The 16,490-nt window shown below is 50.5% G+C and overlaps 1 protein-coding gene across 2 annotated transcripts in view; it reads left to right on the top strand.

Moving 5' to 3' along the window:
• MICALL2 (MICAL like 2) overlaps positions 1 to 16,490 on the top strand; it is a 316,518-nt gene that overhangs the window by 216,329 nt on the left and 83,699 nt on the right. For both annotated transcript variants that reach the window (XM_069647644.1, XM_069647643.1), the window contains exon 10: positions 15,185 to 15,337. In XM_069647644.1, the coding sequence (XP_069503745.1) occupies positions 15,185 to 15,337 (153 nt within the window). The remainder of the gene's footprint in view (positions 1 to 15,184; positions 15,338 to 16,490) is intronic.

The following is a 16,490-nucleotide window of genomic DNA, read 5'->3' on the forward strand; positions in this document are numbered from 1 at the left end:
TTGGAGAAGGACCTTTCGGAGCAAGGCACTAGGGAGGCTCTCTGTCCGCCCTAGATATTTAGCCTGGGGATTTCCTCATCTATTCTCAAGCTATTCCTGGGGTCCAAGGACAAATGCACCGTCTCCTCTGAGATCAGAAAGGTTGTTTGGTGGCATTCATTTCTGGGCATTGCAGAAGCCAACAACGGCGGCCAAACAGTTCTAGCTTGAAAACTTGGCTGAAATTAAATGGTCAATTTCTAGATAATTGAATTTTGCCTCAAATCGCCCAAATCGTATTCATCGAGATTGTGGGTTCTGTCAAGTTTATAGTAAGGTTGGAGCAGGGAACAAGCGAGAGTTGGTTGTTCCTTTGTGCAAAATGACGGTAGTTGTCCATGGCAATAGATCACGCCTTAAAGCTTGCCGCGAACCTGTGTCCAGCCTGCACATCGCAAGTTCAACCGACTCAGCACTTCATAGTTCCGAGGCTGATCCATTTTTTTGCCCATTAAATTGTGTAATAACAGCTGTTTTTGCAGTGCCTAGAAGTGGGAGGAATGAAACCTGGAAAAAAAATATCTTTTCTGTAGAACTGTCCAAAGTTCATTCACTTAATTTGGAGCAGCGACTGCTCTCCTGTCCAGTTCTAAAACATCCATTTAAAACCCATGAGAAGATGAGGGAAAGAAGCAACAGGGTGTCTTAAGCAAATCCTGAAGAAACTTACGAACGACAAGTTTGAGCTTTCACAATACAATCTGGATCGCTTGCGTCAAATGTTGGGTGTGCACAAAGTGCATTTGAATATGTGCATCGTGGAGGCACACATAAGGATGCCCTTTTCCCGTCCACTGTGCAAATAAGGGGGCATTTCGGCACATTTTTGTATCCATGAACTGGAAGCACTGAAAGATGTTTAAACCAACACATCCGCCATGGAATGCTAGAGCTGCTCCTGCGGGGGCGGGGGGGGGGTCTGACCAGCTGCCACCTGGTCTTCGCTCCACACTTACTCCAAATATATTTCGTGCCACTACATCTAGGACTAAAGCCAAGTCCGGTCAGAGGGTGTGGCAGTAGCCTGGGCTCTATACTGGCCAGTGCAGTGCTCGCAATTCTGTGCAGAGGTTTGATTTGCGGACAGGATCACAGGCGGAAGATGACCTGCGATGGACCCAGAGCCTGTATTACTCTCTCTGGGGAGAATTGCCCATGCAGGCACATGACCTAACCCACCCTGCCCCTAATTCCCCCAAGCCCACCTTCCTCAGCATTAGGCTAAATAAATCTATCGGTTTCAACAAAAAAGCTTGAAAACGAGTAGTGGCATGCCTTTGTGTGCACCATGATCGGAAGGCCAATAGCATTACTGTTAACATTTTTGTAGAACCCTTTTTCAGATTGTTTCATCTACAGTTTTCAAAAAAAGACACGAGAACAAATTAATTTTTAATTGCATAACATTTTCTCCACGTTAGTTGAATTAAGATTTACGCAATTAAAAAGCTAACATTTTCTCCTCAATTACAGAAAAGTGTGCCTCAAAAGGCGCTTATCTAAGAAGTAGCATCAAAGCCTCATCCAATGTTCCAAGCCCAGAAAAGGGCGGGCAGTTACTGGGAATCATCATAAACCATGACGGATGGATCCCACTCCTGTACCACAGTCTACAATGTTTCCCGTGGACCTCTCACTGTGCTGCTATATGATTGGACATTGGTAGTAGACATTTGCACTGTATTCGGTCGCCATTGTGCAACCAAGAGCTGCAGGTATGTCTCATCCTGACATGCCAACACACATTCCACATCCCATCACTTGGCTTGTAGAAACAGCAAATGTCCTCATGATGCAGTAGGTGAAGCCTTTATGATTTTATTGCTTGCTGTCAATTTACAGGTGTGCGCTCCACGCGCTCTTGGATGTTCCCTTCCTGTGGCTTGTATTTCATCATCTACTGTGCAGAGTTTATTCTCTCCCTAAGCCAATTCAGTCTTTTTTTCTGAAATATTCTTTGGGTATGCATGCCAGTTTATTGAACGCATCCCGGATCGAAGTCGGTTTGTTTAAATCTGCGCACTCTGGCGACGCCCCCAGTGGGCGTTTCCAAAACTCAGACTGAACACCTGTCAGGGATACCAAATCTCTGCCCCACGAAGAAGCGGCATCACCATGCCTTTATACACTTTGAAAAGTGGCATATGGGCAGACTTTCTCAATGATTCACTTGGGCACATTGTCGCTCTACAGGAAACCTTGGTCTCGCGCACGTGCGTATATACTGCTCAGCCAAAGCAAGCCCTCGAGACGCAGTTAACCAGGTGAAGTTCTTATATCCATCTCTCGCCACTACAGCTTTCTTTTTCTTGTTATTTCGGTTTAAATCATTTAGGACTCGTTGCTCTTAAAGAGCCAGCAGGCTACATTCTAGGTCAATTCATCTTCTGCTAATCATTTAATTTATTTCATTTATGAAGCGCACAAACAACCCGGAGGCACCAAGGCGCTGTTGCAACCAGTTACAAACATGTCTAGCGTATTTCGTTGATCCGGAGTCAAAACATAATTATTTTGGAAAATGTTAAACCACCCACAGCTTTGGAACATGCTTTATCTTCAAAGAGTCGTTTTGTTGCTTTTGGTGGCGTTTTATTTTTGTTGTTCTAAGATTGCGAGTGTTGTTGCTGCACATACCTTGCTGTGATACCGCACCTGTGCCGGCGTGCTCTTGTATGCCGAGCGAGATAAGACCACATGCGGGAGTGCGCCAGGATCAACACACTTCCAGCGACACCATGATACGTCGGGATACGACATCCACGAGCAAACCAGCAAGGGCAAAAGGAGGGGCGGGTTCCTTCCGATTAGACGTCACCAAAATACGATTCCATTTAAATGTGTATATAGAAGCTCAAAAACGGAGGAACTGGGCATAGTTAGGACATTATCCCCATTTATATAGTGTCCAGATGCCTCTAGGTTAGGTGCGCTATATAAATAATCAAATAAATAAAATAAATGAATGATCGAATTGCAAAGTGGGCACACAGTATTATCAACTGCAAAGCTGAGCCAGAAGCTGCAAATGCTTACCAGCAAGCCCTGCGCGCCTAGTTTATGGGGCCTGTAGGCTGGGCTCCAGTCCTAAAAAGAAAAAGTGGGCGTCTCTGGCGAGCATTGGTAAGGGATGTCCATGTGAAATATGCACACTTAATTCTAGTTTGTCTTTCAAGATTGCAACACAAAAAAAAAACACGACAAAAAAGCATTTGCCAAGGGAATAGATTTTCATATTACCTTGCTGCTTAAATATAAAAAGCACGCACCTTTTAAATAGGAGAACCTGTGACAAAACACTTACATATAGAAAGATGTCAAGATGAAACATTTTGCAGTTGCATGATTGCCGCGGTCTTGTGATAAGTGTGTCGTTTCAGAGGCGTGACTCCAGGGTTCTATTAATGTCCACGGTTCGAAACCTGGCTGCAGCCCACTATTTTAATTTCTTAAAAACACGGGGGACGGCATCCACCCTCTCAAAATGTGAGGCCGGTCACCCGCGTGGTCCCTCCACTTGAGCCCTGCCTGTAGGAATTGATAACGGGGATACGTGGAAGAGGGTGAGAGAGGATGAAATACAGTTCTCACAGAATCACTCTAGCAGGGTATTTTCACAAAAGATTGCAGGACTGCAATTTGGTTCGAGATGGAGATGAAGCACAGAAAATAGTTGGTATTTGGTGTCCAATGCCGGATAATCCTGTACCAGTGAGGATAACAATATTTGCCATACTAGTAATGCTGGAAATGCCTAGTAACAAGTAGTAACACATATACTATATAAGAACGACTGATGATGGTGGTATACAAGAAAAAGAACCCACATCTATGAATTTCATGAATATTCAAAGTCGCTAAAGAGTTCTGTGACATTATAGAGGGTTGTGAAGTCAGTGAAGCCTAAGGAGATGTGCTGTATACTTTCTGTTGTACATTTTCAGCCATTTTTATTTCTTATTGTATTTCCCCCGCATATTATACCTCTTTTGTTCTCCACTTCAAGATGGTGCTTTTGTTTGTCATTGATCAGTGCGTCTGAGTTCTCCGGGTGGGCAAAGTCACAGGTAAAGTGCTCTCCACTCACATGGGGCCACTTTGCAAGCTCTAATACCGTGGTGCTGCTTATTTAACCCTTCGTCCTTTGAGGTCGATACATTAAGTAGCATTAAATGGCGTAATAACTATTATATCAGTACTTGGAAGCAAGAGGAATCTAACATTAAAGAACATAAATCGTTTTCCTACATTTGACCCACCCTTTCCTTTCCAAATATCTTTATTAGGGCAGGGTGACCAGATTTTCCACAAAAAAGCCGGGACAGGACAACAACATTAAAGTAGGACTCACTTTTGACAGTGACTTACCTCCAGGGCAACCCTTTAGTAGTGGGGTGGCTTATTACAGGCATTCACTCTGGGCGTACAGTGTGATTTATTTGCTTAGGTTGATATGCCTATCCTTTCTAGGAAATCAATTTCCCCAACTAGTGTCTGTGGCCCAATTGGTTAGTGCTATGGTTGCTACCTGGAAGGTGGGTGATTCAAGCCCACCCAAGGGAGGGTGGGGGTTGGCTTTAGGTGTTAAAGATAAATCACCAATTAAAATTAATAATTAATTTAAAATAAATTAATCGGCCCATTTATAAAACGCGAATTGATGCTCATTTCTTTAGTGCAAGTTTGTTCTGATTCCTGTCCACAGCATAGCCACTGAACACCCACGCTCCAAAGGGAGAGGGCTTTAAAAAAAAAAAAAAAAAAATTCAAACGTGGGAACACTCTTTTATCTCTAGTTCAAAAATGTCTGACCTCCATTTTCAACTACCTGTCTCCTACTCTTGTCTCATTGTATAGCTTTGTTTAATTGACCCACTACCCTTTTCACACCTTCCTGGACACCATATTGGCCAAACCCCCGCTCCCCCGCCAAAGTACGTTATTGCGCGGCTTTCCGGTGCTCTGTTGTCGTTTTGCACAGACTGCTGCAGGCGTGGTGTCGGAGGTGCATTTCTGAGTGGACACCACTTTGCTTCCTCATGTGATGAAAAGTGAATCTTCACTGCTCAGGGGCACCCGGCTCGCCTTGGAAGCAAGACGACACAGAGCAAGCCAGGTTCGATAACCGGGTCCACGCTTAGAAACCTCTGGGTATTAAGTGCGCTATAAATAACCAATTACTGCTGCATAGTAAAGTGGAAATGTGTCATATTAATTGCAGGTGACCAGTGTCGCAATTTTCTTATTATAACCACATTCTGTTTGCAATAAGATAATTGTTCCCAGCATTGCATTAGGTAAATGACAATCTTCTACACGAGATAGCAGTAATTGTAACAAGAACAGCATTAGTGATAATAGTGTCGGCAGGTATAATGTATGATATGATAGGTTATTTATAATGCGCTTAATACCCAGAGGTTTCTAAGAGCAGACGCAGGGATCGAACCAATGTTGCTCCTTATCGTCTTGCTTCCCAGGCAAGCACATTGCCACTGACCTATCCTCCCGAATAAGTTGTAACAGTTGTGATTTTAAGGAATAATAGTTGTGATAGAAAAGAAGGTAGCCTTAATATGGTGATTTAAAGAGACTTGAAAACAGATGATTTTGTTTTGGTCGAGCATTCTTAGGCCAACGTCAGATCTGGGTTCCGAGTGATATTAGATTCTCAGCACGTTGAAGTGGCAGGATCGTTCATAGGACAATAAACATTAAGGGGCCGATTCATGGAACAAACGTGCGCCGAAAATCTTCGCGCAAGCAGGCGCAAGCAGGCGCAAGCAGGCGCAAGCGGAAAAAAACAGGCGCACGCGCACGCTTGCGATTCATGGAAGTCCCTGCGCGTGTTCACCGCGGGATGTGCGCCAAACCCATGCATGGCGCACAAGTCACTGCAACATCGCGAAAGGCGTGCGCGACACGCACAGTGAAAGCGCACAACCTCTGCGCACACACCAGAAAGTGGGCGGGACATGGGGCGTAACGCGCGGAATGGGGAACAACACGGGAAAATAAGGGCGTAACTGGGGATGTACTGCAGGCAAGCAGACGGAACGCCCACACGCACTCGAACCACACGTATTCATGGAATCGAATAGGGCAAAGCCACGCACAGGCAAAGACACGCACAAGCTGAAACACGGCCGCCACACGAAGGCAGGCGGTAGAGTCCCAGCGCATCAAAAAAGTGGCGCGCGGGAAGTCAAATACGCGATTGAGCGGGGTACGTGGATCTCAGGGGTGCGCGAGAAATTCTACACGCGATTGGCCTGGGTACGTGTATTTCAGGGGTGCGCGTGAAGTTCCACACGCGAATGGGCTGGGTACGTGTATTACAGGGGTGCGCGAGAAAATCTACACGCGAATGGGCTGGGTACGTGTATTCCGGGGGTGCGCGTGAAGTTCCACACGCGAATAGCCTGGGCGCGTGTATTTCAGGGGTGCGCGTGAAGTTACACACGCGATTTCAGCAGGGTACGTGTATTTCAGGGGTGCGCGAGAAAATGTACACGCGAATGGGCTGGGTACGTGGATTTCAGGGGTGCGCGAGAAATGCTACACGCGATTGGCCTGGGTACGTGTATTACAGGGGTGCGCGAGAAATCCTACACGCGATTGGGCCTGTGCGAGTGGGGCAGTGTATTGCGTGGGTGTGCGGGAAGTTGAAGAGGTGAATTGCCAGTGTGGGTCCTCCCAGGTCTCCCCTCTACCCCCTCCACGACCTCTGCAGGCAGCCCACACCACAGGGGACTAGCCTGCACCCCTGGTCATGTCCCGCAGGCAGCCCATCCACCATGGGCATGCCCCCCAGCCAAGCCACATGTCCCCCTGCACCCCCACCCCCCAGCACTGTGGGGCACCTGCCAGCAGGCCCCCAACCATGTCCCACTCATGTCCCCCTGCACCCCCACCCCCCAGCAGGCCCCCACTCATGTCCCCCTGCACCCCCACCCCCCAGCAGGCCCCCACTCATGTCCCCTTGCACCCCCACCCCCCAGCAGGCCCCCACTCATGTCCCCCTGCACCCCCAGCAGGCCCCCACTCATGTCCCCTTGCACCCCCACCCCCCAGCAGGCCCCCACTCATGTCCCCCTGCACCCCCAGCAGGCCCCCACTCATGTCCCCCTGCACCCCCACCCCCCAGCACTGTGGGGCACCTGCCAGCAGGCCCCCAACCATGTCCCACTCATGTCCCCCTGCACCCCCACCCCCCAGCACTGTGGGGCACCTGCCAGCAGGCCCCCAACCATGTCCCACTCATGTCCCCCTGCACCCCCACCCCCCAGCACTGTGGGGCACCTGCCAGCAGGCCCCCACCCATGTCCAACTCATGTCCCCCACCCCCCCCCCACCCCCCAGCACTGTGGGGCACCTGCCAGCAGGCCCCCACCCATGTCCAACTCATGTCCCCCACCACCCCCACCCCCCAGCACTGTGGGGCACCTGCCAGCAGGCCCCCACCCATGTCCAACTCATGTCCCCCACCACCCCCACCCCCCAGCATTGCGGGGCACCCTCCACCAGGCCCTCGCCCATGTCCCATCCATGCCCCCCTGCACCTGGGTCCCAACAATCCCCAATCATGTCCGTAATGGCCATCCTCCCCTGCCAAAAGGCCCAACCAACTATCACATCCACCCACATATCAAAGGCAATTACATGTTACACACCCAATGTAAATAATGCAAATGAACACATGTCTGTCACACACAATGGCTGCAAGTGAATGTTAAAACACCCAACATGACATGCATGAAAGCAATGAGATGATACGACACATTGAAGGATGAAAGTAAAAATGTATTGAAAATCAACTAGAATGGAAATGAAATGAGAAAAACCACAAAGAAAAACAACAAAAAGAAGATGAATGTCCATGAAAAAAATCCAAAAAATCCATAGAAGAACCATTTACAAGACAATCCCGGGTCCATGAGCCCAACCAAATGAAACCTAACTATGTCAACTAACTAAAAACTGAACTATATACAAAAAAGTGGCGCATTGTCCAATCGCAACCAAATAAAAAAAAAAAAATTCAAAGGAAACCTACCACTAACTATATAACTATATACAATGGCAGCGGGCAAGTCCTGCGGCTCACTCTGTGATGTTGCCGGCCAGGGCATCATCGAACTCCATGTTGATGTCCCGGAGGCGGGACTCTGTCCTGGCCCTGAGGTCTCGCAGGGTCAACCCCGTGTCCAGCTCAAACTCCCTGCGAGCTTCCTCGAGGCACTCAGCCCGCCTCAACGCCCGACGCATGGAGAACTCCGCCCTGACCATGGTGAGCCGCTCCTCTTCCGCCCGCTGCCGCTCCGCACCTATCCGCTGGACCAACTGCTCCCACACGGAAGACACTGCCATCCCAGGGTTCTCCTGCCCTCCGGCCGATGCCTGCCCCTCTGATCTTGATGGCCCCGAGCCATGATGCCTCCCACGTCGAGCCTGCTGCTGCCTCCGACGCCACTGCCTCTGCCAGCACGACGGCATCCAGGCTGATGGAATCCACCAATGCCGTCGTGCACGTGCCCTGCCAGATGATGCCGGCACATCCTCCATCTGCAGGGGGACAGTTGCTGGTGTGTCCACCCCTGCTGGACCTTCGACTCCCGACTGTGGCAGGGATGGGGTCCCCACCGAGCTGGCTGCGTTGGCCGGGGCAGGTCCACAGGGGGCCCTGGTGGCATCTGGGCCGGAAGACGGCATGGAGCACGACTGGCGCATAGCCCCCACAGAGGAGGAGAGGGTCGCCAGAAGGCCACACACATGTAGGAAACCCCCGACCATGGCGGCTCCCAAATGGTTCACGTACGCACGGTGCTCTTCGTGATGATGTGCATGCTCCTCCCGGGAAGCATGCACCTCATCACGAATGCCAGCCGTGCGCAACGCGACACCAATCAGGACCCTCTCCACACGGCCAGGGGTCCCCTCGTCTGCAGGTAGAGGAGTGTCAGATGACATGGACATCTCCCCTACCTGCGGACGGGCCTGGGATGGGGCATCCCTGCTGGTGCATGGTGGTGCAGTCACAGTGTCAGGGACAGTGACATGCACAGGCACCTCCACGGCGACCTGTGCTGCCTCCTGCCCCTGGCCCTGGACTGCACCACTTGCACCAGCGGGGATGCCCCCACCAGGCCCCATGTGTGGCTCAGTAGCGGCCTCCTCCCCCTCTGTGGAAACCACCAACCTGGATGTCTCCACGCCGTCTTCCGCCGGTGCAAGCCCCTGTGGGGGCTCACCCACCCCTTCCGCTGCAGCCGTGGCGGCATCCCCGCCGCTCTGCTCCACAGCGCCTTCTCCGCCCTCTTCTTCACTTGCCACTGTGTAGAGGGAGACATAGAACACAAGCATCAGGGTACTGTACAATGGTCCCCTAGACAGGAAGCAACAGCAGATGAGTGGCACTGTCATACATCACTTCCATCATGTCCCTCCACAACACATGGGTCAGTGCAGGCAAAACACATACAGTAACAGGCATGGCGCATGCCATGGACATTGGCATACATGACCAAGGGACTCATGATTCATACAATGTTGGTTTTAAACTCACATGCATCATGGGTCTTGCCATCACATGCACACACCTCACCGTAGTTCCATCCATCTGGCCTCGTACACCACAGACGCAGTGGATACAAGGATGACTAGGCTGCATCAGTGAATCTGAACATTGTCACAGACATGTGTCATGCATCCATGGCATTTACAAGTCACAGACACGCAGGTCAGACACACACACATGGACACCATACGTGTACATGGGACCAGCACCCATCCCTCACCCCCACCCATGTCCAGGAACAGAGACTGCCATGCTTCCATGTGTCCATTCCGCAGAGAGCCCCCCATGTTGCAATAGAACACATCACTGTACTCACATGCCTGACCATGATGTCCCTGCACACACACATACGTACATGGCCTATGTCACACATACAGGCAGGTATCAGACAACCAGCACACTGCAACATGCCCTGTCTCACACAGCAATGCTTGGCCACTTACCGGCCAACTCCAGATGGGTCTGCCTCCGAAGGATCTGGGCGTGGAGCGCTGGGTCTACGCGTTCCAGGACCCTCATCTGGATGTCACTCAGGCGTGCCCGGCCCCCCTCCGCGAGGCGCCGGGCCTTATTGAGGGTCCTGGACCTCAAGTCCTCCCAGCGCTTCTTGATGTGCTTGATGTCGCGGGTTGCCACCCCCTCCGCGTTGATGGCAACCACTACATCGTCCCAGATCCTCTCCCGTCCTTCCTTGTTGGCGCGTGGTCTTCCGAAGAGGGCATCATAATGCCCCAGGACATGCTCCACCAGGACACCAACTTCCTTCTCACTGAAGCTGGTGGCCCTCTGCCTCTCTGGCTGGGGGTCGCCACTGGTCTCAGATGGTGCTTGCCCCGACATGGCGACCCCCGAGGCAGGCGTGGGTGGGCAACTGGGTCCTGGGGCTGGGCTGTGGAGCGATGGTATCCCAGTCGGGAGTCTACTGTTCCAGCAGGGGTGGACACAGCAACTGGACCCCTGCAGATGGCTGATGTGCAGGCACCAAATGGCAGGGCACGGTGGCAGCAGGCAGGCAGGCAGGCAGGCAGCAGCAGATGGCACGTGGGAGGCTGCTCGGGGCACTGGGGGGGCAGTGATTCGGCCTTCTGGGCAGGAGCGTGGTCTTCAGTGTGTATTCGCGTGGCCAGCTTGATACGGAGTGATTTGGCACGTGAAAAATCTGCACGTCAGCGTGTAATTCGAGGAAAGGCCCTTAGCGCGTAAGCGCGTCTGCACGCATACGCATTTTCATTGGACCAAAGGCCCTCAGCGCGTGAGCGCGTCTGTGACGTGACATGCGAGGGTGTATCCCTCATTGCACGTGATGACAGAACACACGTGGATTTCAACCAATCGCGTGTGAAAGTTCACGGCACCCCGGAACACACGTACCCAGGCCAATCGCGTGTAGAATTACTCGCGCACCCCTGTAATACACATACCCAGCCCAATCGCGTGTGGAACTTCACGCGCACCCCCGGAATACACGTACCCAGCCCAATCGCGTGTAGAATTTCTCGCGCACCCCTGAAATACACGTACCCTGCTGAAATCGCGTGTAAAACTTCCCGTGCACCCCTGAAATACACGCGCCCAGGCTATTCGCGTGTGAAACTTCCCGCGCACCCCTGAAATACACGCGCCCAGGCTATTCGCGTGTGAAACTTCCCGCGCACCCCTGAAATACACGCGCCCAGGCTATTCGCGTGTGGAACTTCCCGCGCACCCCTGAAATACACGCGCCAGGCTATTCGCGTGTGGAACTTCCCGCGCACCCCTGAAATACACGGCTATTCGCGTGTGGAACTTCCCGCGCACCCCTGAAACACAGGCGCCCAGGCCAATCGCGTGTGGAACTTCACGCGGACCCCTGAAATACACGTAGCCCGCTCCCCCAGGCCCGATCGCGTGAGAAACTTCACGCGAACCCCTGAAATACACGTTGCCCGCTCCCCCAGGCCCGATCGCGTGAAAAAGTTCACGCGAACCCCTGGAATACACGTAGCCCGCTCCCCCTGGCCCGATCGCGTGAGGAAGTTCACGCGAACCCCTGAAATACACGCAGCCTGCTCCCCCAGGCCCGATCGCGTGAAAAAGTTCACGCGAACCCCTGGAATACACGTAGCCCGCTCCCCCTGGCCCAATCGCGTGTGGAACTTCACGCGCACCCCCGGAATACACGTACCCAGCCCAATCGCGTGTAGAATTTCTCGCGCACCCCTGAAATACACGTACCCTGCTGAAATCGCGTGTAAAACTTCCCGTGCACCCCTGAAATACACGCGCCCAGGCTATTCGCGTGTGAAACTTCCCGCGCACCCCTGAAATACACGCGCCCAGGCTATTCGCGTGTGAAACTTCCCGCGCACCCCTGAAATACACGCGCCCAGGCTATTCGCGTGTGGAACTTCCCGCGCACCCCTGAAATACACGCGCCAGGCTATTCGCGTGTGGAACTTCCCGCGCACCCCTGAAATACACGGCTATTCGCGTGTGGAACTTCCCGCGCACCCCTGAAACACAGGCGCCCAGGCCAATCGCGTGTGGAACTTCACGCGGACCCCTGAAATACACGTAGCCCGCTCCCCCAGGCCCGATCGCGTGAGAAACTTCACGCGAACCCCTGAAATACACGTTGCCCGCTCCCCCAGGCCCGATCGCGTGAAAAAGTTCACGCGAACCCCTGGAATACACGTAGCCCGCTCCCCCTGGCCCGATCGCGTGAGGAAGTTCACGCGAACCCCTGAAATACACGTAGCCCGCTCCCCCAGGCCCGATCGCGTGAAAAAGTTCACGCGAACCCCTGAAATACACGTAGCACGCTCCCCCAGGCACGATCGCGTGAGAAACTTCACGTGAACCCCTGAAATACACGTAGCCCGCTTGCCGTGCTGGTACAGGGTTAGCGCAGCCCTTTGCGCTGGATTGGGGATTTTGATGGCTTTTCCCTGCGCGGAAGGCGTTCTTGGGGGCGTAACTGGCGCTGCTGCAAGGTCGATGCGCCACTGTGCGCCACGGCTGGTTTTGGTGGCTGGAATCCATGAATACGCTGTGCGCGGAAATGGGTTTTGGCGCACGCGGCTGGCGCAGGGATTCGCACGCGCACACTGTGCGCCAGCCGCGTGCGCCACTTGTGCGCTGAATTCTATGAATTACCCCCTAAATCACAGCACATAAGAGGGAAAAAAACAAGAGTCGTTCAAAAATACTACTTGAAAATCAGAGAGCAAGTGTTAATAATTGGTGTGTTGCAGAGAACTAGCCTGACTGGTTGGTGGCCTTCCTGTTGATGCTTGAAGAGAAGGCATCATGAAATCCAATTTAAAAAAAATGAAAATAAATCCAAGTGAATTCAAAGTGAAAAAAGTTCTAAGTTCGAAGAGGTTGTGGCTTTGTTCAAATCCAGCATACTCTGACGAATCGAGGGAATTCGTCCCTTTGCCCCAAAGGGAGCCCCCCTCTGTGAGGCTAGGGAGGTGAGCCCGCTCTGCAATACCCTCCCTAGAGGTCAAGACAAGTGGGACCTCTCTGGGAGTCTCCCCATTAGGGGACAAGGTTTCCAGTTCCTGTAAGGAACGCCTGAAACTATTGCACGTAATGGCATACATGGGATTCTCTAAAACACCAAGGACTTAGAAGTCCCAAGACCTAGGTGTAGAAAAAAAATCAAGCTATACCATTATCAAGAAGAAAGAGAAAGCATCCCTTTAAATACTAGTCTCCAATCAACTGAGATGAGTACGTTGAATAGCGAGTACCTGTAGAACAGAGAGAGAGGAATGCAGGCAAGGATGGACCCCTTTTTCTGTAATGCCTGAAGGCGGCAGAGCAGAAGCGAGCTGCGAAGCCTGTAACATTCAAGTTTGTGCTGAACTGAAGGGGGAGATGCCAGAGACACAGCAAATCTCAGATGCAAGAAGCGGAGAGGGCTAGATCCCAAAATGAGGTGGTGGCATGCCCACGAAGGAAACATGATGGCCAGACAGCCCACAAACCAACACTGATACATCCCAAGAACGAAGCAGCAATCTGATCTGAGGGAACACAAGGATGCTGTGCGAGCGAAAGAAAATCCCAGGAAGATTACGCCAGCCATAGTTAGCCGAGCACAACTAGGAGCGAGCAAGAAGCTCTCCGATAGAGCCCGGAGGCATTCCCCTACGTTGTTGAAGGTAACTGGGAGAATGGGAAGACCGGGAGGCCAAAAGGCAATCGTTCTACAGTTCAGGAAACTCATCCCAGTACAAGTATTGAAAAGTTGAATACAAAACTGATGAACTTCAATTGCTTTTATGTAAGAAAGCGACTCATTGAAGTCCCTGTGAGGCAGAGAAAGCAACCTTGGACATTACTACCCTGGGAAAAGGGGAAAGTACCCAAACCTTCAACATGGAGCAAAAGGAACATAAGAGAAAGAGAAGATAATGAATGGAGGTACCGAGAAACCTCTTGGAATGATATGTTAGAAAAAAGCTCATAGAAATCCCTGAGAGGGAGAACAAGATAATTCAGAGATCAATACCCTGTGAAGAGGAAAAGGAGATACACTGTTCAAGACAGGACGAGAGGAACCTAAGGGAAAGAGTCTTATGAACAGAGACTCTGAGGCCACCCAAGTAAACAATATGCAAGACAGAGCGTGTCAGAGTAAGATGAACCACAATTGTCCAGAAAGCCCGAACTAGAAGAATGTTCGTTTCCAGGTTGCTCGGAAGTCCTCTAAAAAGGATCAAAGGAAATATAAAAGGTCAAGGAAAGATATTCTTCCTGAGGAGAGAATAGCTATTGAAATAACTGCATGAAGGGATACAGCAAGTATCTAGAGACTATCTGAAGATTACCTATTAACAAGAAATGCAAAGACTGATACAAAATGTATCCTCAGGAAAAGGGAGCCATTCTCCTGACCTTAGTTTATTTAGAATAGTAGCAGTTCCAGTTAGATTAGTTTTGGACTGCTGACTTATTCTTATTCTTTATTAAAACAACATTTGAAACATGTCCCTATAGTGTCTGCATCCTTCTTCTGATACTCCACAGTACATGGCTTGTTGGGTTGACAGCGAAAAATACGCATCACATTAGTGTAAGGCTCTTCTCCCTGCCCACTCAGGGGTCCCTTTTGTCAGCATCTTTCAAAATCATTGGACTACTCACTTCCTGGGAACATGGCGGTTGAGTGGAGGAGTTCACTGACACCTACAGAATTGCATAAATCCTTCACTTTCGACCCTGGCCATTCCCATCGAACTGAGCTTGAAGAAGTAACAGCTGCAGATTCTGTTGTCACTCCATGTCATTATGTCTGCATTAGCTTGATGTTGCTGCAATGAGTGCCTACTCAACGGACACTGTTCCCGATGGCTCACCTTTATTGTCCATGTGAATTGTCATTTACTGCCATTGATTTGTTTCCATATGAGCCCACATGATGTATGCCCCTGGCCACAAGGAATGCATTTTTTAAAAAAATCTGATATTAATCGATGGGGATTAGATGTGGTTTAGATCAAAATTCTTTAGAGTTCACATTGTGGTTCGTTGCAGTATTTCACAAGGCTAATATTTGGGTGTTTTTTTTATTTATAGCGCCTTCTGCTTCACCAAGTCGCACGAAGAAACGCTTGGTTCCTCCCGCGGACTTATTCAATGACTGGCCTCGCTCTGAGCAGAAGTGGCAAATTCCAAATAGCCCCGTTGAAAAGGAGGAAAGCCTTCCAAGCACGCCGACTCCCAGCCCAGGTTAGTTCATGACCTTCCGTTTAGAATCCGAATTCTTTCACTCATTGGGACTTTGGTTTAGTAGAGACCACTAGGGTGACCGATTATGAATTGGAATGGATCGTAGTCGTGCTTTCACAAACGCTCATTTCTCTCTACATCTTTCAGTTGTATCTGGGTTTTCAGCTAAGGTCCCTTTGACATGTTTCATACCACCACACTAAAATAATAAAATGATTTCAGCTGCCTGGTTTTTAAAACGCAGGGTTATGCATAACAATGGTGGTCACCACACTATTCTTGCAACCAAGAAAAATTTGCTAACAATTCAAATCAAACAGATGAGCCAATTTCTATAAAGAATATTTCGAAAGAAACTTCAACAAGAGCAATGAGTGGTGACTCCTACCATGGCATACTGGACAACCCCTGTCCACAAACCTCGTTGGCTATAATTGATCCCTTTGTATTAAAGCAAAAGGGCACTGCCAAGAGCCTCTATGGCCTTCCTGGCTTCGGCACTGGGTACTTGCAGAACCTTCTCACCCCTGTGCTGGTAGACCAGGAAATCAGTCGTTAAGTCTTAGCATCTCGCACATCCCTTGCCATAAAAGCTTTCAAAAGCCAATTCCACCAAACTGTTGATGCTAGATGGAGTGACATCAACCATGCTGTGAACTCTGTCGGCATCCCAGGAAGTGAAGTCGCAAGCCACTTTACGGCATAACTTGGTAGGAAGTGACATCACAGTGCATCAACCATAAAGAACGTTCAGAAAGAAGATAAATGCAAAATGAGCACAACTTCTAAATCTGACACAACTGCATATGTCACAAGTGGACCTAGATGTTGAAGTTACAATCCTCTGCAACACCCAGATAATGGCAATGGCATGAATTACTTAGTGACAGAATGCTTCACCATCAGTTCCACCCCCATCCCCTTAGCCCTGCCCAGTGGGAGCTAGAGGCTCAGAAAATATCCCTTCTGGAAGCTGGAGGACCAGGAGTGTAGGAGCTGCCTTAGGAGTGAGGGCGGGAAGCCCATGAAGACTTCATGGATGTCTGCAGCTTCCTCTCTGATCACAAGAGACCTTCACATGCGTGTTGGGGAAGCTGCAACCTAACCATGGCTTAAGCTGCCCTGTCCTTCTGGAGCCTTTTCATTTCAATGC

Source organism: Ambystoma mexicanum, chromosome 2q, assembly GCF_040938575.1.
Source record: "Ambystoma mexicanum isolate Mex_15411 chromosome 2q, UKY_AmexF1_1, whole genome shotgun sequence".
NCBI lineage: Eukaryota > Metazoa > Chordata > Amphibia > Caudata > Ambystomatidae > Ambystoma > Ambystoma mexicanum.